The sequence below is a fragment of the Phaseolus vulgaris genome, chromosome 7 (assembly GCF_000499845.2).
Source record: "Phaseolus vulgaris cultivar G19833 chromosome 7, P. vulgaris v2.0, whole genome shotgun sequence".
Taxonomy (NCBI): Eukaryota; Viridiplantae; Streptophyta; class Magnoliopsida; order Fabales; family Fabaceae; genus Phaseolus; species Phaseolus vulgaris.
In genome coordinates, this window is record NC_023753.2 from 521,466 (window position 1) to 543,052 (window position 21,587).

Consider the following 21,587-nt stretch of genomic DNA (forward strand, 5'->3'; position numbering starts at 1 on the left):
GAAGAGCATTGGAAGTGAAGCAGTGAGTGGGAATAGTGGGAAAAGGGAAAAGGGCAAAATGGGAATGAAATTAAATTCAAAAGCTTCGTTTGCCGCGCCGAATATGCGTGCAGCACAGGAGCGTTGTTTCCTTGGATCATGCGCAGCGCACCCTATCATTGTCGTTTCAACACACTCACTCACTACTGGGGCCCACACCTACTCACACTTTAACTTTTCTCAACATTTTTATTCACATTTTTAACACTATTTCTTTTAACATTTTTTTTTTCAAAGAATTAAAGAAATAAAATAAATGGACACTTTAGGAATGTCTCAACCCTTATGCAGATCCATTCAAGCTGGACTAAGATGTCTGGACAAAACATACCCTTACGACATCATGTAAAAAACCTGTTTTAACATTTTTTTTAATATTTCTTTACCACTATTTTAATGTACACGTTAGTTTTTTATACTATTAGTGTGTTTTAATATTTTAATTAAAGTTTAATAAATATACACATGAGGTCATATATCATTAGATGAATCATTGAGGTATTTTCATACAATACTTTAAATTTGAATATAATGATTTTTTTTTTGATAATATTTTGAATGTGACGACTGATTATAGTGATAATATCTTAAGAGATTATAGATCGATCATTGACGGGCTTGTTCTGGTACATGTGTAGTCTTACATCGTTTAGGAGTTGAGATCAATAATACTTTAAATACACATTTTTTTTCTTAATTAATTACAAAATTGTAACGGAACTCTAGGTTTTAAAACGGATAATATCTCAACAAACTTGAGATCGAAATACTTGCACCAAAATTCACTGTTTAAAAAAAATCAGAAATATTTATAAATAAAAATATATATAAAAAGGTTTTACAGAATTTCGCAAATATTGTTCATATAATAATTTATATTAGATGAAAAAAAAAAGTTACATTTTCATTATACTCCAAATAATTTATAATAAAACAGTCACGGTTATGATTAGTATGAAAACAAAATTGCAGAAATAAAGGGAAGGAATGATTATGAACATCATGCACCAGCTGCAAGAGGAATCATTTTTCACTCTGATTATTATTAACATGACAAAAAGGTACAAATTTAAAAGGTTATGCCACCCATAATTATGTGCCATAAAAGAGAAACACCACTGAAGAAGAAATAATGGATGTGGATCGATGCCAATTTACAAAGAGAAATGCTCAATTATTTTGTCAAACAATTTAACCATGAATTAATCACTACATTTAAAAAATTAAGTGGTTGTTACGATTTTATGTTTAAAAGTGTTAGACGATTTCAAACACAGAATATTCAGAGTAGTTAAAAATAAGTGTATTTTTGTAGCTTAAGAATAGCTAAAAATAAGTGTATTTTTAGCAGCTTAATGTGTTATTTGTCTATTTTTCTTGACTTCTCTAATATATATATTAATCTTCTCCTTTGGTTTCTGTTGTATCTGATCTTGTTACTGACCTTCTTTCGTAATAAATGTTCTCCTTTACTCACATGCAGATTGTTCGAGATTTCCACTATTTGTATTGATGGAGTAAAAATCCTTTAAAATGAGATCGTGAAGTGATCATTCAACACACTGCATCGAATTCGGTCTAAGACTCTACATAAAGGTGTATTAGAAGATTAAAAAAAATGTATATAAATTATTTTTAATATAAAGTTTTAAACAATATAATACTAACTACAAACTAAGAAACATATTTAGAATTTGTTTGTTTAGAATGATGATTGATATTGTTGAATGAGCATGATTGACGGAGAAAAAGAGAATGAATCTTCTGTTTCACTTCTCAGACAAGGAGTGCACAAATAACGTATAGAACCTCACTTTTACTGTTATGTAAATCTTTGTCTTTTTTTGTCACGTTTTACAAAGTTATACCTAATTTCACTTTTATACTTCAATTTTAACAACTTTTTTTTTATCAAGTATAAATCACTGTGAAAGTATTTTATTTATTGGATTAAATATATTTTGTTGTTTCTCTTTGGATTTTGTTTTTAGTTCAAATTTTAGACTTTCTGAATCTTTGTAATAAGAAAACTATTAAAATATTAGAACTTGTCTAACGTTTTATGATGTTAAAATATTTTATATAGACTTGTATATAAATGTTATAGTACAATTTAAGTTACAATTTTTATTATTTAAAAAAAATTAATAACTTATTTTAATAATTTTCTTACTATAATTATTTAGATTAAAGAAAAAAAAAACATACTCCTTTTACATCATTCTTTAGTTAAAGAATTCATACTTATGCTAATTCATAATTAATTTGCCTAATTGTTTTATGTCTTTTTAAATTTTCATTTATATGTGTTCACAGTTGAATCTCTTAAAAAACTATTTAATTTAAATATCTGTATTATAAAGATTATAAAGATGTTGTTTTTATGTATGAATAAAATTAAAAAATATGATTTACTTCACATATATATAATTAAAATTTGTTGTGAATCACTTAAACTTCACTCTATTTTAATATAATCATCTATAATAAAATTAGTTAATAGCTTATCTTCACTAAAAAATCATTCTAAATAGGGAAAACAACCTATCTAAGATCACTTCTCTTAGGTCATGGATCTGGCACGATAGTTGGTCATTTATGATCGTTTTCCGAGTCTATGTATCTAACATTATGAGGGAGAACAAATCAATGGATCTCAATCAATTAACCTTAATCAGTCAATTAAGACATAATCATGGACTAAAGGTTGAAAGGTTATAATTCGGTCTATACATACAAGATTATGCTCTACAAAAAATATCATCTAATAAACGACATTTAATAAACAATACAATAATTACTCTTAACTCATATTCTATAAGGTGATTGAAGGGAGACCACAAGGAGCTCATCCAGATTCCGACCGACCTCAAATTGGCGAGAACAAATGAAAGAGAAAAATTATAAATAAGTGGAAATATTTGATCATATGTATAATTTTGATTTTTAAATCTCATTCATCATAGACATTATTATTTAGTTCTTCACATTCAATAGATGGATAGAAATCATAAGTATTTCCCATACTCATATTATATAAAATGTTGGTTTTGTATAAATTATACTTTATTAAATATTTGTTGCTTTATCTTTCTTCTTAATTTTTATACAAAAGTTAAGTCACCTCTTAAATACTTTATATTTATTTATTGTTTTTTACTCATAAAAAAAATGTGTGAGAGTAACAAGTTGTTTGATTGTGTTTTCCCAGCACAATGTTAGCATTTTCTTCTTGCATTAGATTCACCAAATAACTCCTACTTTTTGGTTATATAGATTCACATTTTTCAATTCTAAATTGTAGCATGGCATGAGTGTGTCTCCCATGTCCCCAACTTTTGTGTCTCACATATGTTTATACACAAAATGTTTGGTTAATTATCAACCCAAAATCATATATAATATTTTTATAACCTACCTTACAACAAGACATTACAGGAGAATTTTAGAAATGGTTTCAAAGCATGGCCACAGGGAGAACAAAGTCTTTTATAGAGTATCATTATGAAACTAATAAACAAATATGAAAATTCTTTTACTTGTCTTTGTGATCCATCTGCTATTAGATTTGATGGGTCAAAGTTATTTTATTTTTTTACAGCAATTTGTTTTTATGTTATTTGAATTATATATTAGATTGATTGAGGATCATGAGTATTGTGTATATAAGGATTTAGACCTAAATTTATTTGTGCATTCAAGTTTTATTTCACTATTTTATATGAGTCAATAGTCAAAGTATTATAAACAGATAAATAAAATTTGAATACTCTGAAAAATTATACAAAAACTTTTGAGTATTTCAATTTCTTAGAACTAAATTAGACATCATTTAAAATTAATCTCAATACATTTAAATTTTAAATAAAAAATATTGATTAAATATAAAATACATTGGATAGTAATAAATAAATGTTAAATTTAGATTTGGCAACATGAAAGTTGTAATTTCATTATAATAAAAAAAGAAATATATAATGTTTTATAATATTTTAATGTTATATAATTAATTTATATAAAACATTTATGCAAGTATTTATAAAATAAGAAAATATATTATATATTTATATTTATATAAAAAAATCTATAATTTTGTAATAATATATCATAATAATATATTTACATAACTAGATCAATATAACTATAAAATACATTGTAGTTTATTATATAATTATAATTTTATACTATAATAATAATAATAATGTAATAATTTAATTTTAAAAACTATCTTCATTTCACTCTTCTTCCTCTTCCAAGGAACTTGAATACTCTGTTTCTAATATTTTTTCCCCCTTTTCCTTCACTCCTCTGCGTTCCATCGGCAAACCCTAACGCCATAGAATTTTGATTCGAAGCAGAGAAAGTGAAATTGGAGTTTCAGAGACGAAAAGGAAATGGCTTACGGTGGTGCAGGTCCTGTGGGTGGTTCGGGCTCTGCATCCACTATTAAGCAAGTGAAATTGGAGAGAGAAAGCGAACTCAGAATAGAAGTGGGTAACGACGCGCCACTTCGGTTTCGACTCCTTGATGGCACTGCGGAGATTTTTGGCACCGAGCTTCCTCCTCAAATCTGGCTCAATTTTCCTCCCAGGCTCAAGTTTGCTGTAACTTCTCTCTCAATCAAATTGTTTGTTGTGTTCACATTTCCTTTCTGTTTCTTTTGATAAGGGGAATGTTTATTTGTTTCAGGTGTTTACTTGGTTTGGTGCAACCATTGAAATGGACGGTGGGACTGAAACTGATTATACTGCGGATGAGGTAAGCCATTGTAGTAGCCCTATTGAATGTTTTGTTTCTAGATTATTGGTAAGGAAAAAAAAAAAGATATAACAGTACTTGAGAAATCAGTGATTAGAAGAGTGCAACTTTTTGAGTGCAGACTCCAATGGTTAGCTATGTAAATGTGCATGCCATACTGGATGGAAGAAGAAGTCGTGCCAAAGCTTCATCACCTGATGATTATGAATCTTCTCAGGTATTTTTTTTATGCATTTTGGTTAATTGACTGGATGGTTGAGATCATGCATATTAAATTATGGTTGTGGTTTTGTCTATTTTTCCTTGATATTGTGGGGGAATTGCAGACAAATCATACCGACAAGGCCACAGTTGTGGTGGTGGAGTCTCTTAAACCCTTATGTTGGGGCTAAACTTGTGGCCATGGACATGTTTTAGAACCTTGGTTGACTTATAAGTTGACATGATAAGTGTTTGTTGTTACTTTTGTGTGACGTATAATTTTCAATGTTAACATGAACTATGAAAAATAATGCTTCATTGTACATAATTGTGTTGAGAGACTTGAAAGCTTGTGATTTTATCATAGATTGTCATGCCATTCTTTCATGTGAGTTGTAAAGCTTGTTGTGTGTGAATTTTGTTTTTCAGGGTCCTAGGGTCATTGTTGTAGGACCTACTGATTCTGGGAAGAGTACCTTGTCAAGGATGCTTCTTAGTTGGGCGGCTAAACAGGGTTGGAAGCCTACCTTTGTTGATTTGGATATTGGCCAAGGCTCTATAACAATTCCTGGATGCATAGCTGCCACTCCAATTGAAATGCCCATCGATCCTGTGGAAGGCATTCCGCTTGAAATGCCTCTTGTTTACTTTTATGGACACGCAACTCCAAGGTGATTAGTGATTTAACTTCTATTATACGCAGGCAAAATTATATAAACTTTTTCATTGATTTGAACTTTTTAAGTTATTGGTAGCACATTAAGGAAATGAAAATCCATGCTAATGTATTTGTTTTCCAGCAACAACATAGAATTGTACAAAGTTCTTGTCAAGGAGCTTTCAGGGATGATTGAGAGACAATTTACTGGAAATGCTGAATCTCGAGCTTCAGGCATGGTGATAAATACTATGGGATGGATAGAGGGAGTAGGCTATGATGTAATTGGCCTTTGAACTTTACCTTATTACTGCTAAACTAATCACTGTTCAGACATACAACTTACTGCTAATTTTTATTATAGCACTCTTTCCTCGCTCACTCTTTTTTGTGTGTCTGTTGCAGTTGCTCTTGCATGCAATTCGTACATTCAAGGCCAATGTTGTCTTGGTTTTGGGTCAGGTATGTGCCTTGTATATCTATACTGTGTACTATTTTAACATGTCCATCATTTTATATTCTATATTAGTTATGCATTGAAAGACAGTTCCAAAGATCCCCACTATCATTTTTTGAATATCATACTTTCCTTGTACATGTTATTAATTCTTGCATACTGTAGAAGCTCAGTATCTCAGTTTTTCCTTTGAACTTCTTACAGGAAAAACTGTGCAGCATGCTCAAAGATGTGCTTAAGAGTGAGCCCAAAGTAGATGTTGTGAAACTTCAGAGGTCGGGTGGAGTTGTATCTAGGAATGCAAAAGTCAGGCAGAAGGCCAGAAGTTATAGGATAAGGGTAAACCTACGTGTCTACTTTTGAATATCTTCCACATGCTAACCTCAAATTGATATTTTCCTTCTCTTTTTTTTTTCTTTTTTGAATATCGGGTGGAGTTTCTTTATTTTTCTACTGAATATATTTGTTAATATAGGAGTATGTTATTACTCTTTGGCCCGGGTATGTTAAGTGTTCAGAAATATGTAGTGTATAAAAAAATTCATTGTTAAGTAACAAAAAAGTCTCTCGTAATGACTATAACTTACAAGCAATGGTTCTGTAATGAAAAGTCTAAATGAAAAAAGAATTGTTAATTTGAGTGAATGTTTCTGTTGTCAACATAGTGAAACGGTTGACACTTGTTTTCTGTTTATCATGAAATTTGTGGCTTCCTCAATATTTTTGTACCCTTAGTTGGTGTTTAGAAAGTGTATTGTTGTGCAATCTGAAAACTACTTTGACAGTAGATCACTTTTACAGTACGAACAATTTGTTTATTAGCCTTGGGGAGTGTAGTAGGATAAGGGATTTCTTTTCTCTCCTCCCCTGAACACTGTTTAACACAACTTCCTGTTTGACTATTTTTGGTCTAATTGAAATTGCTGCCATTTGATTTTGACGCAGGAATACTTCTATGGCCTTTCAAATGATCTTTCTCCACATTCTAATATTGCAAATTTTAGTGATTTGTTTGTTTATCGAGTTGGTGGTGGGCCACAGGCTCCACGCTCAGCCTTGCCAATTGGAGCAGAACCTGCTGCAGATCCAACAAGAGTTGTACCTGTAAACATAAATCGTGATTTGCTCCATCTAGTCCTTGCTGTCTCATTTGCCAAGGAACCTGATGAGATCATTTCCAGGTAATCACGGTTCTAATTTTAATCACTTTTAAGTTTTAAATTTCTTTGAGCCTAGTAAGTTTGATCCAAGTATTTTTGCTTGTTGTAAAGTGATGTGGTTGCTTGTATGTGTGAGGAATAGTGTTGTCCCTTGTACAAATATGGTGACACTTGAGAGATTTGTGCATCAATTATTATCTGATAAGCAGTGTGGGCCAAATGGAAAGTGGTGACTTTTGATGCTGTTAATTTGAAGTCTACCTGAAATATTATCTATCCAATATGATTTGATTTGCTTTTATGGAAATGATTATTCTTAAAACTTTATTTATTTGATTTGTTGACACTTCTATGCATACAAATGGCCTGTCTTGAGATATTCCTCAGAGACATTCAAAGCTACCAATTTTATGAATACCCAATCTTGTGTATATATTACCTCTTGTGTCTAATTTTAAAAAAATAGGAAATCAGCTTTAAGCCTCAGAATATTATGCCCCTCTTCTCCATTCCTAGCTTCCACAAGTATACATCATCTTACCATGTCATGTCTTTTCTGGTGCAGCAATGTTGCTGGGTTCGTTTATGTAACAGACATTGACATTCAGAGGTTTGTATCGTTCCACTTAATGATTCATTTCATTTTACAGTTTATGATGAATGCTTGCATTGTTGTTTTGTATACAGAAAGAAGATAACATACCTTGCTCCGTCTTCTGGAGAACTTCCAAGCAAGTATTTGGTAATGGGATCCTTAACATGGCTAGAAACATGAACTATTGAACAGTGTTGTACCAGAAAATCACTCGCCACATTTATTTCTCTGGTTCGCCAGTTTTGTGTCGTGATCAAATGTAAATACTAAATTTAGCTTAGAACCTGTTGTGAGCAGTTGTTTTGCATGGTGGAAAGTTCTCATGATTATTGGTATCAAATCTTAGCAGCAGAACCAGGTGACAGTCATTTTTAAACTTGTGTCCATGTCGCAATAGACAATTTTGTTATGTTCAATTTTAACATTAGAATATCTATTTATGTTCAGATTAGTTTATGTTGGAAATTGATAAATAAAATCTTAACAATGTTTTAGTTACTTTTACTGGTTTTTATTTTTTAATAGCCATTGTCCACCATTATTGTGTATATGTAAGGGAAATTTCAATTTGAAGTCAACAATAAAAGCAAAGTCACTTGAAAAAACAAATTTTCCTCTTTTATTAAAGAGGGTGTTGTGAATTTGTTATTCGATGGTGCTACTTGCCACGGATATTTGCAGATTTATAGATTACAATTTTGTTTTTTAAATTTCTCTATTCCTAATATATGTAACTAAGAAAGTTAATTCATTTAATTAATAATACTAAATTGGCCTATAGTTTTAATATTATTTTCAAAATTAGTTTTTAATAATTAATGTATAAAGGGAGAATAATAGAATTATCATTTAAATTTTTCAAACTAAACTATTTAATTCTTAAATCTTCATAGCATTTATTATTTATGGACGAAAACAATTAAAATTATTTCGGAAAAAATCATTAATACACGAAATCATTAAAAAAAAGTATTATAAGAGAAAATAAAAAAATCTAAAACAATATATTATAATTATGGAAGGAGGATGTAATTTTGTAATTTTAATCCTTTTGACTTTTTTTTCCGTGTTCAGTCATTAAATTTTAGAAAATACATGAATTTTGTCAAATATTCAATTTTACGTATGTTTTATTTTTAATCTAATTGAAACTATAGTTTTAATATATTCATTTAAGGTATTATCGAGAAATATTTTAGTTCGTTAAAGTATAAAAAATTAAAACAAGCGTACACAAAAATAAGAATTTTAAAAATTAAAATCAAAAAAATAGAGCGATCAAAATTGAAAATAAAGAATTGAAGAGATCAAATGTTCATAAGAAACCCTAGATAGATATTAAATTAAAGGATATATGGGAATTTAAGTTGTGATTAGGCCTATTAATTCTGTGGTTAGATCTAATTTCATTAATAAATATTTTTTTAACATTAAAATAAACTTCATTAGTCAAGGAGATTTTCATTAATTGAACTTTAACAATTTTAAAAGTTTTAAAGTTCTCCTCTACCGTAATTTTTGAAATTTCGTCATACTTTCTGTAATTTTATTCTGGGTTCGTATTGCGTTGAAAAAAATTTACACAAGTACTTTCATATGTTGGTTGCACCCAGATAAGAAAACACGTCCATAAACGAATCACAAAAGGAAGATACGGGAAAGAAAAACCAAGATGTTTTGTTTTCGAAAAACCAGTTTTGTTAACTCTCGGTCTGGGACTTACTATGCCTTACTCCTTGGATATTTTCATTTGAAACTTTTACCAGACATTCGTCATTGTGTCTATTAAGTTTTGACGTAGATTTGAGCCCCAAATTCGTTCCACAAGATTTGCAATAAATTTTTTATTCATCACTGCCAGGGGCGAAATGAAGGTTTGTGTGTGTGAAACTGTTTGATTTTTTTTTCCTAGGTGAATACTCATCCGTTTAACCTGAAATTTGTCGCGTTTTGTCCCAAATTCAATCGAGATTATTACGTGGAATTTCCTGAAAAAACTATTTCAGGAGAATTTTTAAGAAATTTTATTGAAAACCAAGGCTATCTCTACCGAAACTTGTGAAATTTCGCCCTACTTTCTGCAATTTTATTCTGGGTCCGTAGTGCATTGAAAAAATTCACACAAGTATTTTCATATGTTGTTTGCACCCAGATAAGAAGGCACGCTCATAAAAGAATCACAAAAAAAAGATACGGGGAAGAAAAGTCAAGACATTTTGTTTTCGGCAAACCAATTTTCTTCACTCTCGGTATGGGACTTACTACGCCTTACCTCTTGAGTATTTTCATCTGAAACTTTTAGCAGACATTCGTCATTGTGTCTATTGAGTTTTAGCAGAGTTTTGAGCCCCAAATTCATCTCACAGGATTTGCAATAAATTTTTATTCATCACTGCCAAGACCGAAAGGAAGGTTCATTTATGTGTGAAACTGTTTTATTTCTTTCCTAAGTGAATACTCATCCTTTTGACGTGAAATTTGTCGCGTTTTGTCCCAAATTCAGTCTAGATTCTTAAGTGAAAGTTCAAGAAAAAACTATTTCGGGAGAATTTTTATTGAAAATCAAGGCTATCCTCTACCGAAACTTGTGAAATTTCGCCATACTTTCTGCAAATTCATTCTAGGTCCACATTGCGTTGAAAAAATTCACGCAAGTACTTCGGAAAACCAGTTTTGTCAACTCTCGGTCTGGGACTTACTACGCCTTACTCCTTGGGTATTTCGTCTGAAACTTTTGCCAGACATTCTTCATTATGTCTATTGAGTTTTGACAGATATTTGAACCCAAAATTAATCTCACAGGATTTGCTATAAATTTTTTATTCATCACTGCCAGGGCCGAAAGAAAGGTTCGTTTGTGTGTAAAACTGTTTGATTTCTTTCCTAGGTGAATACTCATCCTTTTGATGTGAAATTTGTCGCGTTTTGTCCCAAATTTAGTTGAGATTCTTACGTGAAATTTCAAGAAAAAACTATTTCGAGAGAATTTTTGAGAAATTTTATTGAAAACCAAGGTTATCCTCTACCGAAACTAGTGAAATTTCGCCCTACTTTCTACAATTTTATTCTGGGTTCGTATTGCGTTGAAAAAAATTTACACAAGTACTTTCATATGTTGGTTGCACCCAGGTAAGAAAACACGTCCATAAACGAATCACAAAAGGAAGATACGGGAAAGAAAAACCAAGATGTTTTGTTTTCGAAAAACCAGTTTTGTTAACTCTCGGTCTGGGACTTACTATGCCTTACTCCTTGGATATTTTCATTTGAAACTTTTACCAGACATTCGTCATTGTGTCTATTAAGTTTTGACGTAGATTTGAGCCCCAAATTCGTTCCACAAGATTTGCAATAAATTTTTTATTCATCACTGCCAGGGGCGAAATGAAGGTTTGTGTGTGTGAAACTGTTTGATTTTTTTTTCCTAGGTGAATACTCATCCGTTTAACCTGAAATTTGTCGCGTTTTGTCCCAAATTCAATCGAGATTATTACGTGGAATTTCCTGAAAAAACTATTTCAGGAGAATTTTTAAGAAATTTTATTGAAAACCAAGGCTATCTCTACCGAAACTTGTGAAATTTCGCCCTACTTTCTGCAATTTTATTCTGGGTCCGTAGTGCATTGAAAAAATTCACACAAGTATTTTCATATGTTGTTTGCACCCAGATAAGAAGGCACGCTCATAAAAGAATCACAAAAAAAAGATACGGGGAAGAAAAGTCAAGACATTTTGTTTTCGGCAAACCAATTTTCTTCACTCTCGGTATGGGACTTACTACGCCTTACCTCTTGAGTATTTTCATCTGAAACTTTTAGCAGACATTCGTCATTGTGTCTATTGAGTTTTAGCAGAGTTTTGAGCCCCAAATTCATCTCACAGGATTTGCAATAAATTTTTATTCATCACTGCCAAGACCGAAAGGAAGGTTCATTTATGTGTGAAACTGTTTTATTTCTTTCCTAAGTGAATACTCATCCTTTTGACGTGAAATTTGTCGCGTTTTGTCCCAAATTCAGTCTAGATTCTTAAGTGAAAGTTCAAGAAAAAACTATTTCGGGAGAATTTTTATTGAAAATCAAGGCTATCCTCTACCGAAACTTGTGAAATTTCGCCATACTTTCTGCAAATTCATTCTAGGTCCACATTGCGTTGAAAAAATTCACGCAAGTACTTCGGAAAACCAGTTTTGTCAACTCTCGGTCTGGGACTTACTACGCCTTACTCCTTGGGTATTTCGTCTGAAACTTTTGCCAGACATTCTTCATTATGTCTATTGAGTTTTGACAGATATTTGAACCCAAAATTAATCTCACAGGATTTGCTATAAATTTTTTATTCATCACTGCCAGGGCCGAAAGAAAGGTTCGTTTGTGTGTAAAACTGTTTGATTTCTTTCCTAGGTGAATACTCATCCTTTTGATGTGAAATTTGTCGCGTTTTGTCCCAAATTTAGTTGAGATTCTTACGTGAAATTTCAAGAAAAAACTATTTCGAGAGAATTTTTGAGAAATTTTATTGAAAACCAAGGTTATCCTCTACCGAAACTAGTGAAATTTCGCCCTACTTTCTACAATTTTATTCTGGGTTCGTATTGCGTTGAAAAAAATTTACACAAGTACTTTCATATGTTGGTTGCACCCAGGTAAGAAAACACGTCCATAAACGAATCACAAAAGGAAGATACGGGAAAGAAAAACCAAGATGTTTTGTTTTCGAAAAACCAGTTTTGTTAACTCTCGGTCTGGGACTTACTATGCCTTACTCCTTGGATATTTTCATTTGAAACTTTTACCAGACATTCGTCATTGTGTCTATTAAGTTTTGACGTAGATTTGAGCCCCAAATTCGTTCCACAAGATTTGCAATAAATTTTTTATTCATCACTGCCAGGGGCGAAATGAAGGTTTGTGTGTGTGAAACTGTTTGATTTTTTTTTCCTAGGTGAATACTCATCCGTTTAACCTGAAATTTGTCGCGTTTTGTCCCAAATTCAATCGAGATTATTACGTGGAATTTCCTGAAAAAACTATTTCAGGAGAATTTTTAAGAAATTTTATTGAAAACCAAGGCTATCTCTACCGAAACTTGTGAAATTTCGCCCTACTTTCTGCAATTTTATTCTGGGTCCGTAGTGCATTGAAAAAATTCACACAAGTATTTTCATATGTTGTTTGCACCCAGATAAGAAGGCACGCTCATAAAAGAATCACAAAAAAAAGATACGGGGAAGAAAAGTCAAGACATTTTGTTTTCGGCAAACCAATTTTCTTCACTCTCGGTATGGGACTTACTACGCCTTACCTCTTGAGTATTTTCATCTGAAACTTTTAGCAGACATTCGTCATTGTGTCTATTGAGTTTTAGCAGAGTTTTGAGCCCCAAATTCATCTCACAGGATTTGCAATAAATTTTTATTCATCACTGCCAAGACCGAAAGGAAGGTTCATTTATGTGTGAAACTGTTTTATTTCTTTCCTAAGTGAATACTCATCCTTTTGACGTGAAATTTGTCGCGTTTTGTCCCAAATTCAGTCTAGATTCTTAAGTGAAAGTTCAAGAAAAAACTATTTCGGGAGAATTTTTATTGAAAATCAAGGCTATCCTCTACCGAAACTTGTGAAATTTCGCCATACTTTCTGCAAATTCATTCTAGGTCCACATTGCGTTGAAAAAATTCACGCAAGTACTTCGGAAAACCAGTTTTGTCAACTCTCGGTCTGGGACTTACTACGCCTTACTCCTTGGGTATTTCGTCTGAAACTTTTGCCAGACATTCTTCATTATGTCTATTGAGTTTTGACAGATATTTGAACCCAAAATTAATCTCACAGGATTTGCTATAAATTTTTTATTCATCACTGCCAGGGCCGAAAGAAAGGTTCGTTTGTGTGTAAAACTGTTTGATTTCTTTCCTAGGTGAATACTCATCCTTTTGATGTGAAATTTGTCGCGTTTTGTCCCAAATTTAGTTGAGATTCTTACGTGAAATTTCAAGAAAAAACTATTTCGAGAGAATTTTTGAGAAATTTTATTGAAAACCAAGGTTATCCTCTACCGAAACTAGTGAAATTTCGCCCTACTTTCTACAATTTTATTCTGGGTTCGTATTGCGTTGAAAAAAATTTACACAAGTACTTTCATATGTTGGTTGCACCCAGGTAAGAAAACACGTCCATAAACGAATCACAAAAGGAAGATACGGGAAAGAAAAACCAAGATGTTTTGTTTTCGAAAAACCAGTTTTGTTAACTCTCGGTCTGGGACTTACTATGCCTTACTCCTTGGATATTTTCATTTGAAACTTTTACCAGACATTCGTCATTGTGTCTATTAAGTTTTGACGTAGATTTGAGCCCCAAATTCGTTCCACAAGATTTGCAATAAATTTTTTATTCATCACTGCCAGGGGCGAAATGAAGGTTTGTGTGTGTGAAACTGTTTGATTTTTTTTTCCTAGGTGAATACTCATCCGTTTAACCTGAAATTTGTCGCGTTTTGTCCCAAATTCAATCGAGATTATTACGTGGAATTTCCTGAAAAAACTATTTCAGGAGAATTTTTAAGAAATTTTATTGAAAACCAAGGCTATCTCTACCGAAACTTGTGAAATTTCGCCCTACTTTCTGCAATTTTATTCTGGGTCCGTAGTGCATTGAAAAAATTCACACAAGTATTTTCATATGTTGTTTGCACCCAGATAAGAAGGCACGCTCATAAAAGAATCACAAAAAAAAGATACGGGGAAGAAAAGTCAAGACATTTTGTTTTCGGCAAACCAATTTTCTTCACTCTCGGTATGGGACTTACTACGCCTTACCTCTTGAGTATTTTCATCTGAAACTTTTAGCAGACATTCGTCATTGTGTCTATTGAGTTTTAGCAGAGTTTTGAGCCCCAACTTCATCTCACAGGATTTGCAATAAATTTTTATTCATCACTGCCAAGACCGAAAGGAAGGTTCATTTATGTGTGAAACTGTTTTATTTCTTTCCTAAGTGAATACTCATCCTTTTGACGTGAAATTTGTCGCGTTTTGTCCCAAATTCAGTCTAGATTCTTAAGTGAAAGTTCAAGAAAAAACTATTTCGGGAGAATTTTTATTGAAAATCAAGGCTATCCTCTACCGAAACTTGTGAAATTTCGCCATACTTTCTGCAAATTCATTCTAGGTCCACATTGCGTTGAAAAAAATTCACGCAAGTACTTCGGAAAACCAGTTTTGTTAACTCTCGGTCTGGGACTTACTACGCCTTACTCCTTGGGTATTTCGTCTGAAACTTTTGCCAGACATTCTTCATTATGTCTATTGAGTTTTGGCAGATATTTGAACCCAAAATTAATCTCACAGGATTTGCTATAAATTTTTTATTCATCACTGCCAGGGCCGAAAGAAAGGTTCGTTTGTGTGTAAAACTGTTTGATTTCTTTCCTAGGTGAATACTCATCCTTTTGATGTGAAATTTGTCGCGTTTTGTCCCAAATTTAGTTGAGATTCTTACGTGAAATTTCAAGAAAAAACTATTTCGAGAGAATTTTTGAGAAATTTTATTGAAAACCAAGGTTATCCTCTACCGAAACTAGTGAAATTTCGTCCTACTTTCTACAATTTTATTCTGGGTTCGTATTGCGTTGAAAAAATTCACACAAGTACTTTCATATGTTGTTTGCACCCAGGTAAGAAGGCACGTCCATAAAAGAATCACAAAAAGAAGATACGGGGAAGAAAAGCTAGGACGTTTTGTTTTCGGAAAACCAGTTTTTTTCACTCTTGGTCTGGGACTTACTACGCCTTACTTATTGAGTATTTTCGTCTAAAACTTTTAGCAGACATTCGTCATTGTGTCTATTGAGTTTTGGCAGAGATTTGAGCCCCAAATTCATCTCACATGATTTGCAATAAAATTTTTATTCATCACTGCCAAGGCCGAAATAAATGTTCATTTTTGCGTGAAACTGTTTGATTTCTTTCCTAGGTGAATACTCATCTTTTTGACGTGAAATTTGTCGCGTTTTGTCCCAAATTCAGTCGAGATTCTTACGTGAAATTTCAATAAAAAACTATTTCGGGAGAATTTTTGAGAAATTTTATTGAAAACCAAGGCTATCCTCTACCGAAACTTGTGAAATTTCGCCATACTTTCTGCAAATTCATTCTGGGTCCATATTGCGTTGAAAAAATTCACACAAACACTTTCGTATGTTCTTTGCACCCAGGCAAGGAGGCACGTCCATAAACGAATCACAAAAAGAAGATACGGGGAAGAAAAGCCAGGACGTTTTGTTTTCGGAAAACCGGTTTTGTTCACTCTCGGTCTGGGACTTACTACAACTTATTCCTTTGGTATTTTCGTCTGAAATTTTTACCAGACATTTTCCACCATTGTGTCTATTGAGTTTTGGCAGAGATTTGAGCCCCAAATTCGTCCCACACTATTTGCAATAAATTTTTTATTCATCACTCCCAGGGGCCGAAATGAAGGTTCGTTCGTGTGTGAAACTGTTTGATTTTTTTCTTAGGTGAATACTCATCCGTTTGACCTGAAATTTGTCGCGCTTTGTCCCAAATCAGTGCAAATTCTTGGATGAAATTTCAGGAAAGAACTATTCCGGGATAATTTTTCAGATATTTTGTGCAAACCAAGGCTATCCTCTACCGAAACTTGTGAAATTCTGGCCTAATTTCTGCAATTTCATTCTGGGTCCGTATTGCACTGAAAAAAATTCACACAAGCACTTTCGTATGTTCTTTGCACCCAGGCAAGGATGCACGTCCATAAACGAATCACAAAAAGAAGATACGGGGAAGAAAAGCCAGGACGTTTTGTTTACGGAAAACCGGTTTTGTTCACTCTCGGTCTGGGACTTACTACAACTTATTCCTTTGGTATTTTCGTCTGAAATTTTTACCAGACATTTGCCACCATTGTGTCTATTGAGTTTTGGCAGAGATTTGAGCCCCAAATTCGTCTCACACTATTTTCAATAAATTTTTTATTCATCACTGCCAGGGGCCGAAATGAAGGTTCGTTTGTATGTGAAATTGTTTAATTTTTTTCTTAGGTGAATACTCATCTGTTTGATCTCAAATTTGTCGCTATTTGTCTCAAATTCAGTTGAGATTCTTACGTGGAATTTCATGAAAAACTATTTTGGAAGAATTTTTCAAAAAATTTATTCAAAACCAAGACTATCCTCTACCGAAACTTGTGAAATTTCGCCATAGTTTCTGCAATTTTATTCTGGGTCCGTATTGTGTTGAAAAAATTCTCACAAGTATTTTCATATGCGGTTTGCACCCAGGTAAAAAAACACGTCCATAAACTAATCACAAAAAAAAAATAAAAAAAGAAAAATCAGGACATGATACAACATTTTTTATTTTACAAGAAACAATTTTATTTAAACTAAAACCGAATAAGATTCATAGAAATTGTAAATTTTTCAATTTAAATATTTAATAATTACATAACTAAATAAGTAAAAAAAATGAAAAAATTGAAGTATTAAGATTGTGTTAAAAAAAATAATCCTAAAAATTTAATGAAATTAAATAAAGGTAAAATTAAGGAAAATATAAAAATATTTTTTAAGAGTAGAAGCATAGTTTATCCAATTCACTTAGCAATCTGAGATTCTATTTTTCTTCTCCGTTGTTCCCAATGGAAATGGATTCCCTTCCCAACGGCAACCACGCCACCGGAACCCCGATCACCGCCACCGCCAACCCCGCGCCGCCTCCGCCGTCGAACCTCCCCCAGCTGACGGACTCTCTGAAGCTGGAGCACCAGTTCCTCAGGGTCCCTTTCGAGCACTACAAAAAAACCCTCCGCGCCAACCACCGCGCCGTCGAGAAAGAAATGTCCGCCGTCATCTCCGGCGTCAACGAAGCCGCCGACCTCTCCCCAGACGACGCCGTCAACCATCTTAACTCCCTTGTCTCCCGCCTGCAAGGGCTCAAGAGAAAGGTAAACTGCTGACCTAATTTTCTTGATTTGAATTTCGATTCATCGCGCGATGCACAAGAAGGAATCGTATTCTCGATTCGCATGGTTAATTTTGTATTCGTAGTGCTAAATGATATTCTGTGTAATGTGGTTAGTGGTTACTATGTGTAGTTATGATCTGTAGCATGGTTCTTGGTTCACGTTGTTCCAATGATTGGTTACGTTTATTATTAAGTATAACTGTTGCTTAATTGGAAATTTATGCTCACCTTTGTTGAGTTTTATGATGATCATGATTTGGATTCTTGTGAAAATATGTTAAAGTTGGAGGAGGGAAGTCGGGTAGAGCATTTGCAAGCACATAAGTGTCGAGTGCGTCTCGATCATTTAGAATCTGCCGATGCGGAAAACATGTCAGAGTGGAGTAACACTCGCTTGAAGCGGATTCTTGTTGATTATATGTTGAGGATGTCATACTATGACACTGCAGTGAAACTTGCTGAAAGCAGCAACTTGCAGGTAATGAATGAACAAGGTGGTCGAATGTGTGATTGTTTGAAATGTGCATTTTCTTTTGGTATTGGTTCTAACAATAATATCATTCATGTTGGTGTCTCAGGATCTTGTTGATATTGATGTATTCCAAGAAGCAAAAAAGGTTATTGACGCTTTGCAAAATCAGGATGTTGCACCTGCCCTAGCATGGTGTGCTGATAACAAATCAAGGCTGAAGAAGTCTAAGGTTCATATTGCTGTTTGATCTTTTTAATCGTTGGTTCACCATACCCATAGGCTGAGTCATAGCTTAGGCTTTTGGGTTTATTTGGTTCTACAGTCTAGGTAATCGACATTTCTTTCCATGCATTTAGAATAGGAAATCATCTCAGACACACTGCAACCACAGAATATATTCATATTTAAGAGAAGGATAACCACCATATTGGTCAAAGTATAAAAAAATGTCTTTAGTCTGCTTAAAATTTGAAAATAAAAATAAAATTATAAACTAATGCAAATCCACACTTTCTCAAATGCCCACCAGTACCAATGAAATTTCTCATAGGGTGACACTTGTTTATAATAAATGCACAAAATCACTATGAAGGCATCAAATCACATTTACCATTGTTAACTTCTAGTGGTTTAATGACGACAGAGCAAATTGGAGTTCCAGTTGAGACTTCAAGAGTTCATAGAATTAGTAAGAGCTGATAACAATTTGAGAGCTATCACGTATGCTAGGAAATATCTTGCGCCATGGGCAACCACCCACATGAAAGAATTGCAGCGAGTCACTGCAACACTAGCTTTTAAAAAGGATACCGAATGTGCCACATACAAGGTGAGTATACCTTGTCTTTGAGTGATTTTGTGCATTAGTGATACTGGTGTCTTTAATTTTATTATCTTTTTAATGCAATAGTGTTAGGGTTGTATTCATATTCTGTTAGAATTCTAGTATTTGTAATTAGAATTACAATTTGATGCCCTTTAGTAAGTTTAAGCTAGCGGTTCGCCGCAGTTGGCTATGATTGTGCCCATGGTCTGCATGAATGTTCCTTTGTCTCATCAGCATGGATGACTCCGTGATTCAATATCACCCCACATTTGTTTTGTATTCCCCCCTACGCAGTTTTCATCCGAGGATTCAAAGGGGAAGAAAGTCTTCAATCGTTATGTGAAAGGATTAGAAAGGGCGCTAATGGAGTTCATAATTTCCTCTAGCAATGTGACATTTAAGAACGAATTAGTGACTTCTGAGTAATTTAGGTCTGTACTTGTTTGTTTAAGTTTTTATCATACATTATGATTCCCAATTCATGATTGAAAAATTGAGCAACTGATTCATGATGTGGTTTGGGACTTGATAACTATGTAAATGTCAATAACACAGTACAAGATGGAGTTGCTTCATTTTTTTGTCGTAAAGCGTTAACTTCATTGTAAAGAGTATGTAGTCCTTCAAGTTAATTATATACTTTACTCTAAAGAAAATAAAGGAATGAAAGCCAATATGCTAGTTGATATAAATTGTAAATGTTTCTAGTTGTTTCTAGTTGTAGTCAAAAAAATTGAACTGTGTCTTCAAGCTGTAAGTTGTGCTATATTCTCTAGTTGCAATAATCGATTGGACTTTTACCAAGCACATGTCTTATGTAATTCATGGCCAAAAAAAAAGTCCTATATGGATTAGGTAAAAAAACAAGAACAATTATTTGCATGAGTTTTTGTGTTCCTCTGATCACTTGTTGAAGAAGATTTTCAAGCCTGTAGTATTTCACACGAAGTCTATCAACATTAAATTGTTGAAACTGTAATTCTTTGCCAGAAATTTTGCTTCATATTGCATCATTGTCTATTTTTTAGGAGCTTACATTTCAGCACTAAAATGTTTGCAATTTTCTCGTACATATTGTTTTACAGGTTTTATTTGAAGCTAAGCAATGGGATTTTCTAGTGGACCAATTCAAACAGGAGTTCTGCAAGTTATATGGCATGACATTAGAGCCCTTGCTCAATATCTATCTGCAAGCTGGGCTTTCTGCTCTCAAGACACCGTATCCATTTATAATTTGAACTGTTGATTATCATCTGGAAACACTTCTTTTAATGCTAGATGCTTCTATGCTGTGTGTGGATAGCCATGTTTGCATATATATAACTGAAACACCCTGCCATCCTTCCCAGAAATTCTTTACAACACTTGGACTTTCCTTATCCTTTTGAGGGAATTAATGATATTTAATGGTTTGCCTACTAAATGAAATTCCTTTTGATTGGAGTGGTTCGGTTCCCTCTTTATGCAGTTATTTTGAAACCCTCCATATATATTAAAGTTCAAAAGCATTCATTGTATGAAATTCATACTTGACACTGATAATCAGTCTTGAGCCTTTAAGGATCAAGTCATGATGATGAACCCCCGTGTTGTTAATTTGTTGTGAATGATTTCAAGGCTCATACTTATAATACTAAAGCCTCTTGTAAATTTGATTGGTTAGTCTTAGTTTATGCATTGTCACGGCTAAATCTATGAGATATGTCCCTTGACTTGATAAAGATATTGTTACGAGGATGATTGCACAAAAGAGGACCCTCTATCACAGGAAGCTTTCCGCACATTAGCCCTGCCACTGCCTTACTCAAAGCAGCATCACTCTAAGCTTGTTTGCTATATAACTAAGGAGTTAATGGACACTGAGAACCCACCGCAAGTCTTGCCCAATGGATATGTTTACAGCACTAAGGTTCCTGTTATTCAAGACATTCTTCTAGATGTTCCATGGATAAGCATATTTTATGAAGCTAATATTATTAATTATTTGGTGTTCTTTTGCAGGCTCTTGAAGAGATGGCGAAGAAGAATAATGGTAGAATCATCTGCCCGAGGACGGGTTTAGTTTACAACGACACAGAACTGGTCAAGGCATATATTTCATAAATCTATATACTTAAAAAGGTATTATTCATAGTTGAAAATGTCAATCTTGCCTTGGCTTCAAGCTACCATGGCTGTCTGATAGTAATGTTTTGGGAAATTATTCTGATGGGCTTCCTTTATTACGTCCATTCTTTTACTTGTGTTCCGGTGTTGACTTAAACTTGTACATATGTAAGATGTTTCAAACTGTCACTGGGATATAACGTAACCATGTGCATACATTGATTTGTATTTTTCATACTAATGAACTTGTCAGTGCCTTCATGGTTTGGAGGGATTTCATAGAGAAGAAAAAAAAGGTGAAATGAAGATGAGTCATGGATAGCTAAA

The 21,587-nt window shown here is 33.2% G+C and overlaps 2 protein-coding genes across 2 annotated transcripts; both read left to right on the forward strand.

Moving 5' to 3' along the window:
- Positions 1-4,258: 4,258 nt before the first annotated feature.
- On the forward strand, positions 4,259-8,366 carry LOC137827696 (protein CLP1 homolog). The gene is made up of 10 exons (XM_068633962.1): positions 4,259-4,643; positions 4,729-4,797; positions 4,919-5,014; positions 5,428-5,669; positions 5,799-5,937; positions 6,062-6,118; positions 6,318-6,452; positions 7,059-7,294; positions 7,839-7,883; positions 7,961-8,366. Exons 1-10 carry the CDS (start codon positions 4,434-4,436, stop codon positions 8,046-8,048), a joined length of 1,317 nt encoding a protein of 438 aa, XP_068490063.1. The 5' UTR covers positions 4,259-4,433; the 3' UTR covers positions 8,049-8,366.
- Positions 8,367-17,452: 9,086 nt separating this feature from the next.
- LOC137827697 (protein MAEA homolog) lies at positions 17,453-21,587 on the forward strand. Its single transcript, XM_068633963.1, has 7 exons — positions 17,453-17,836; positions 18,140-18,334; positions 18,435-18,557; positions 18,972-19,157; positions 20,240-20,373; positions 20,877-21,063; positions 21,156-21,587. Exons 1-7 carry the CDS (start codon positions 17,531-17,533, stop codon positions 21,255-21,257), a joined length of 1,233 nt encoding a protein of 410 aa, XP_068490064.1. The 5' UTR covers positions 17,453-17,530; the 3' UTR covers positions 21,258-21,587.

What these genes read in the sequence shown, in the direction of transcription:
- LOC137827696 (XM_068633962.1), top strand. Translation starts at nt 4,434, where the DNA reads ATGGCTTACGGTGGTGCAGGTCCTGTGGGTGGTTCGGGCTCTGCATCC. An exon ending in CTGATTATACTGCGGATGAG is followed by an intron (nt 4,798 to 4,918) that starts GTAAGCCATTGT and finishes TTTTGAGTGCAG; the next exon opens with ACTCCAATGGTTAGCTATGT. An exon ending in CCTGATGAGATCATTTCCAG is followed by an intron (nt 7,295 to 7,838) that starts GTAATCACGGTT and finishes TTTCTGGTGCAG; the next exon opens with CAATGTTGCTGGGTTCGTTT.
- LOC137827697 (XM_068633963.1), top strand. Translation starts at nt 17,531, where the DNA reads ATGGAAATGGATTCCCTTCCCAACGGCAACCACGCCACCGGAACCCCG. An exon ending in TGCAAGGGCTCAAGAGAAAG is followed by an intron (nt 17,837 to 18,139) that starts GTAAACTGCTGA and finishes AATATGTTAAAG; the next exon opens with TTGGAGGAGGGAAGTCGGGT. An exon ending in CCGAATGTGCCACATACAAG is followed by an intron (nt 19,158 to 20,239) that starts GTGAGTATACCT and finishes ATTGTTTTACAG; the next exon opens with GTTTTATTTGAAGCTAAGCA.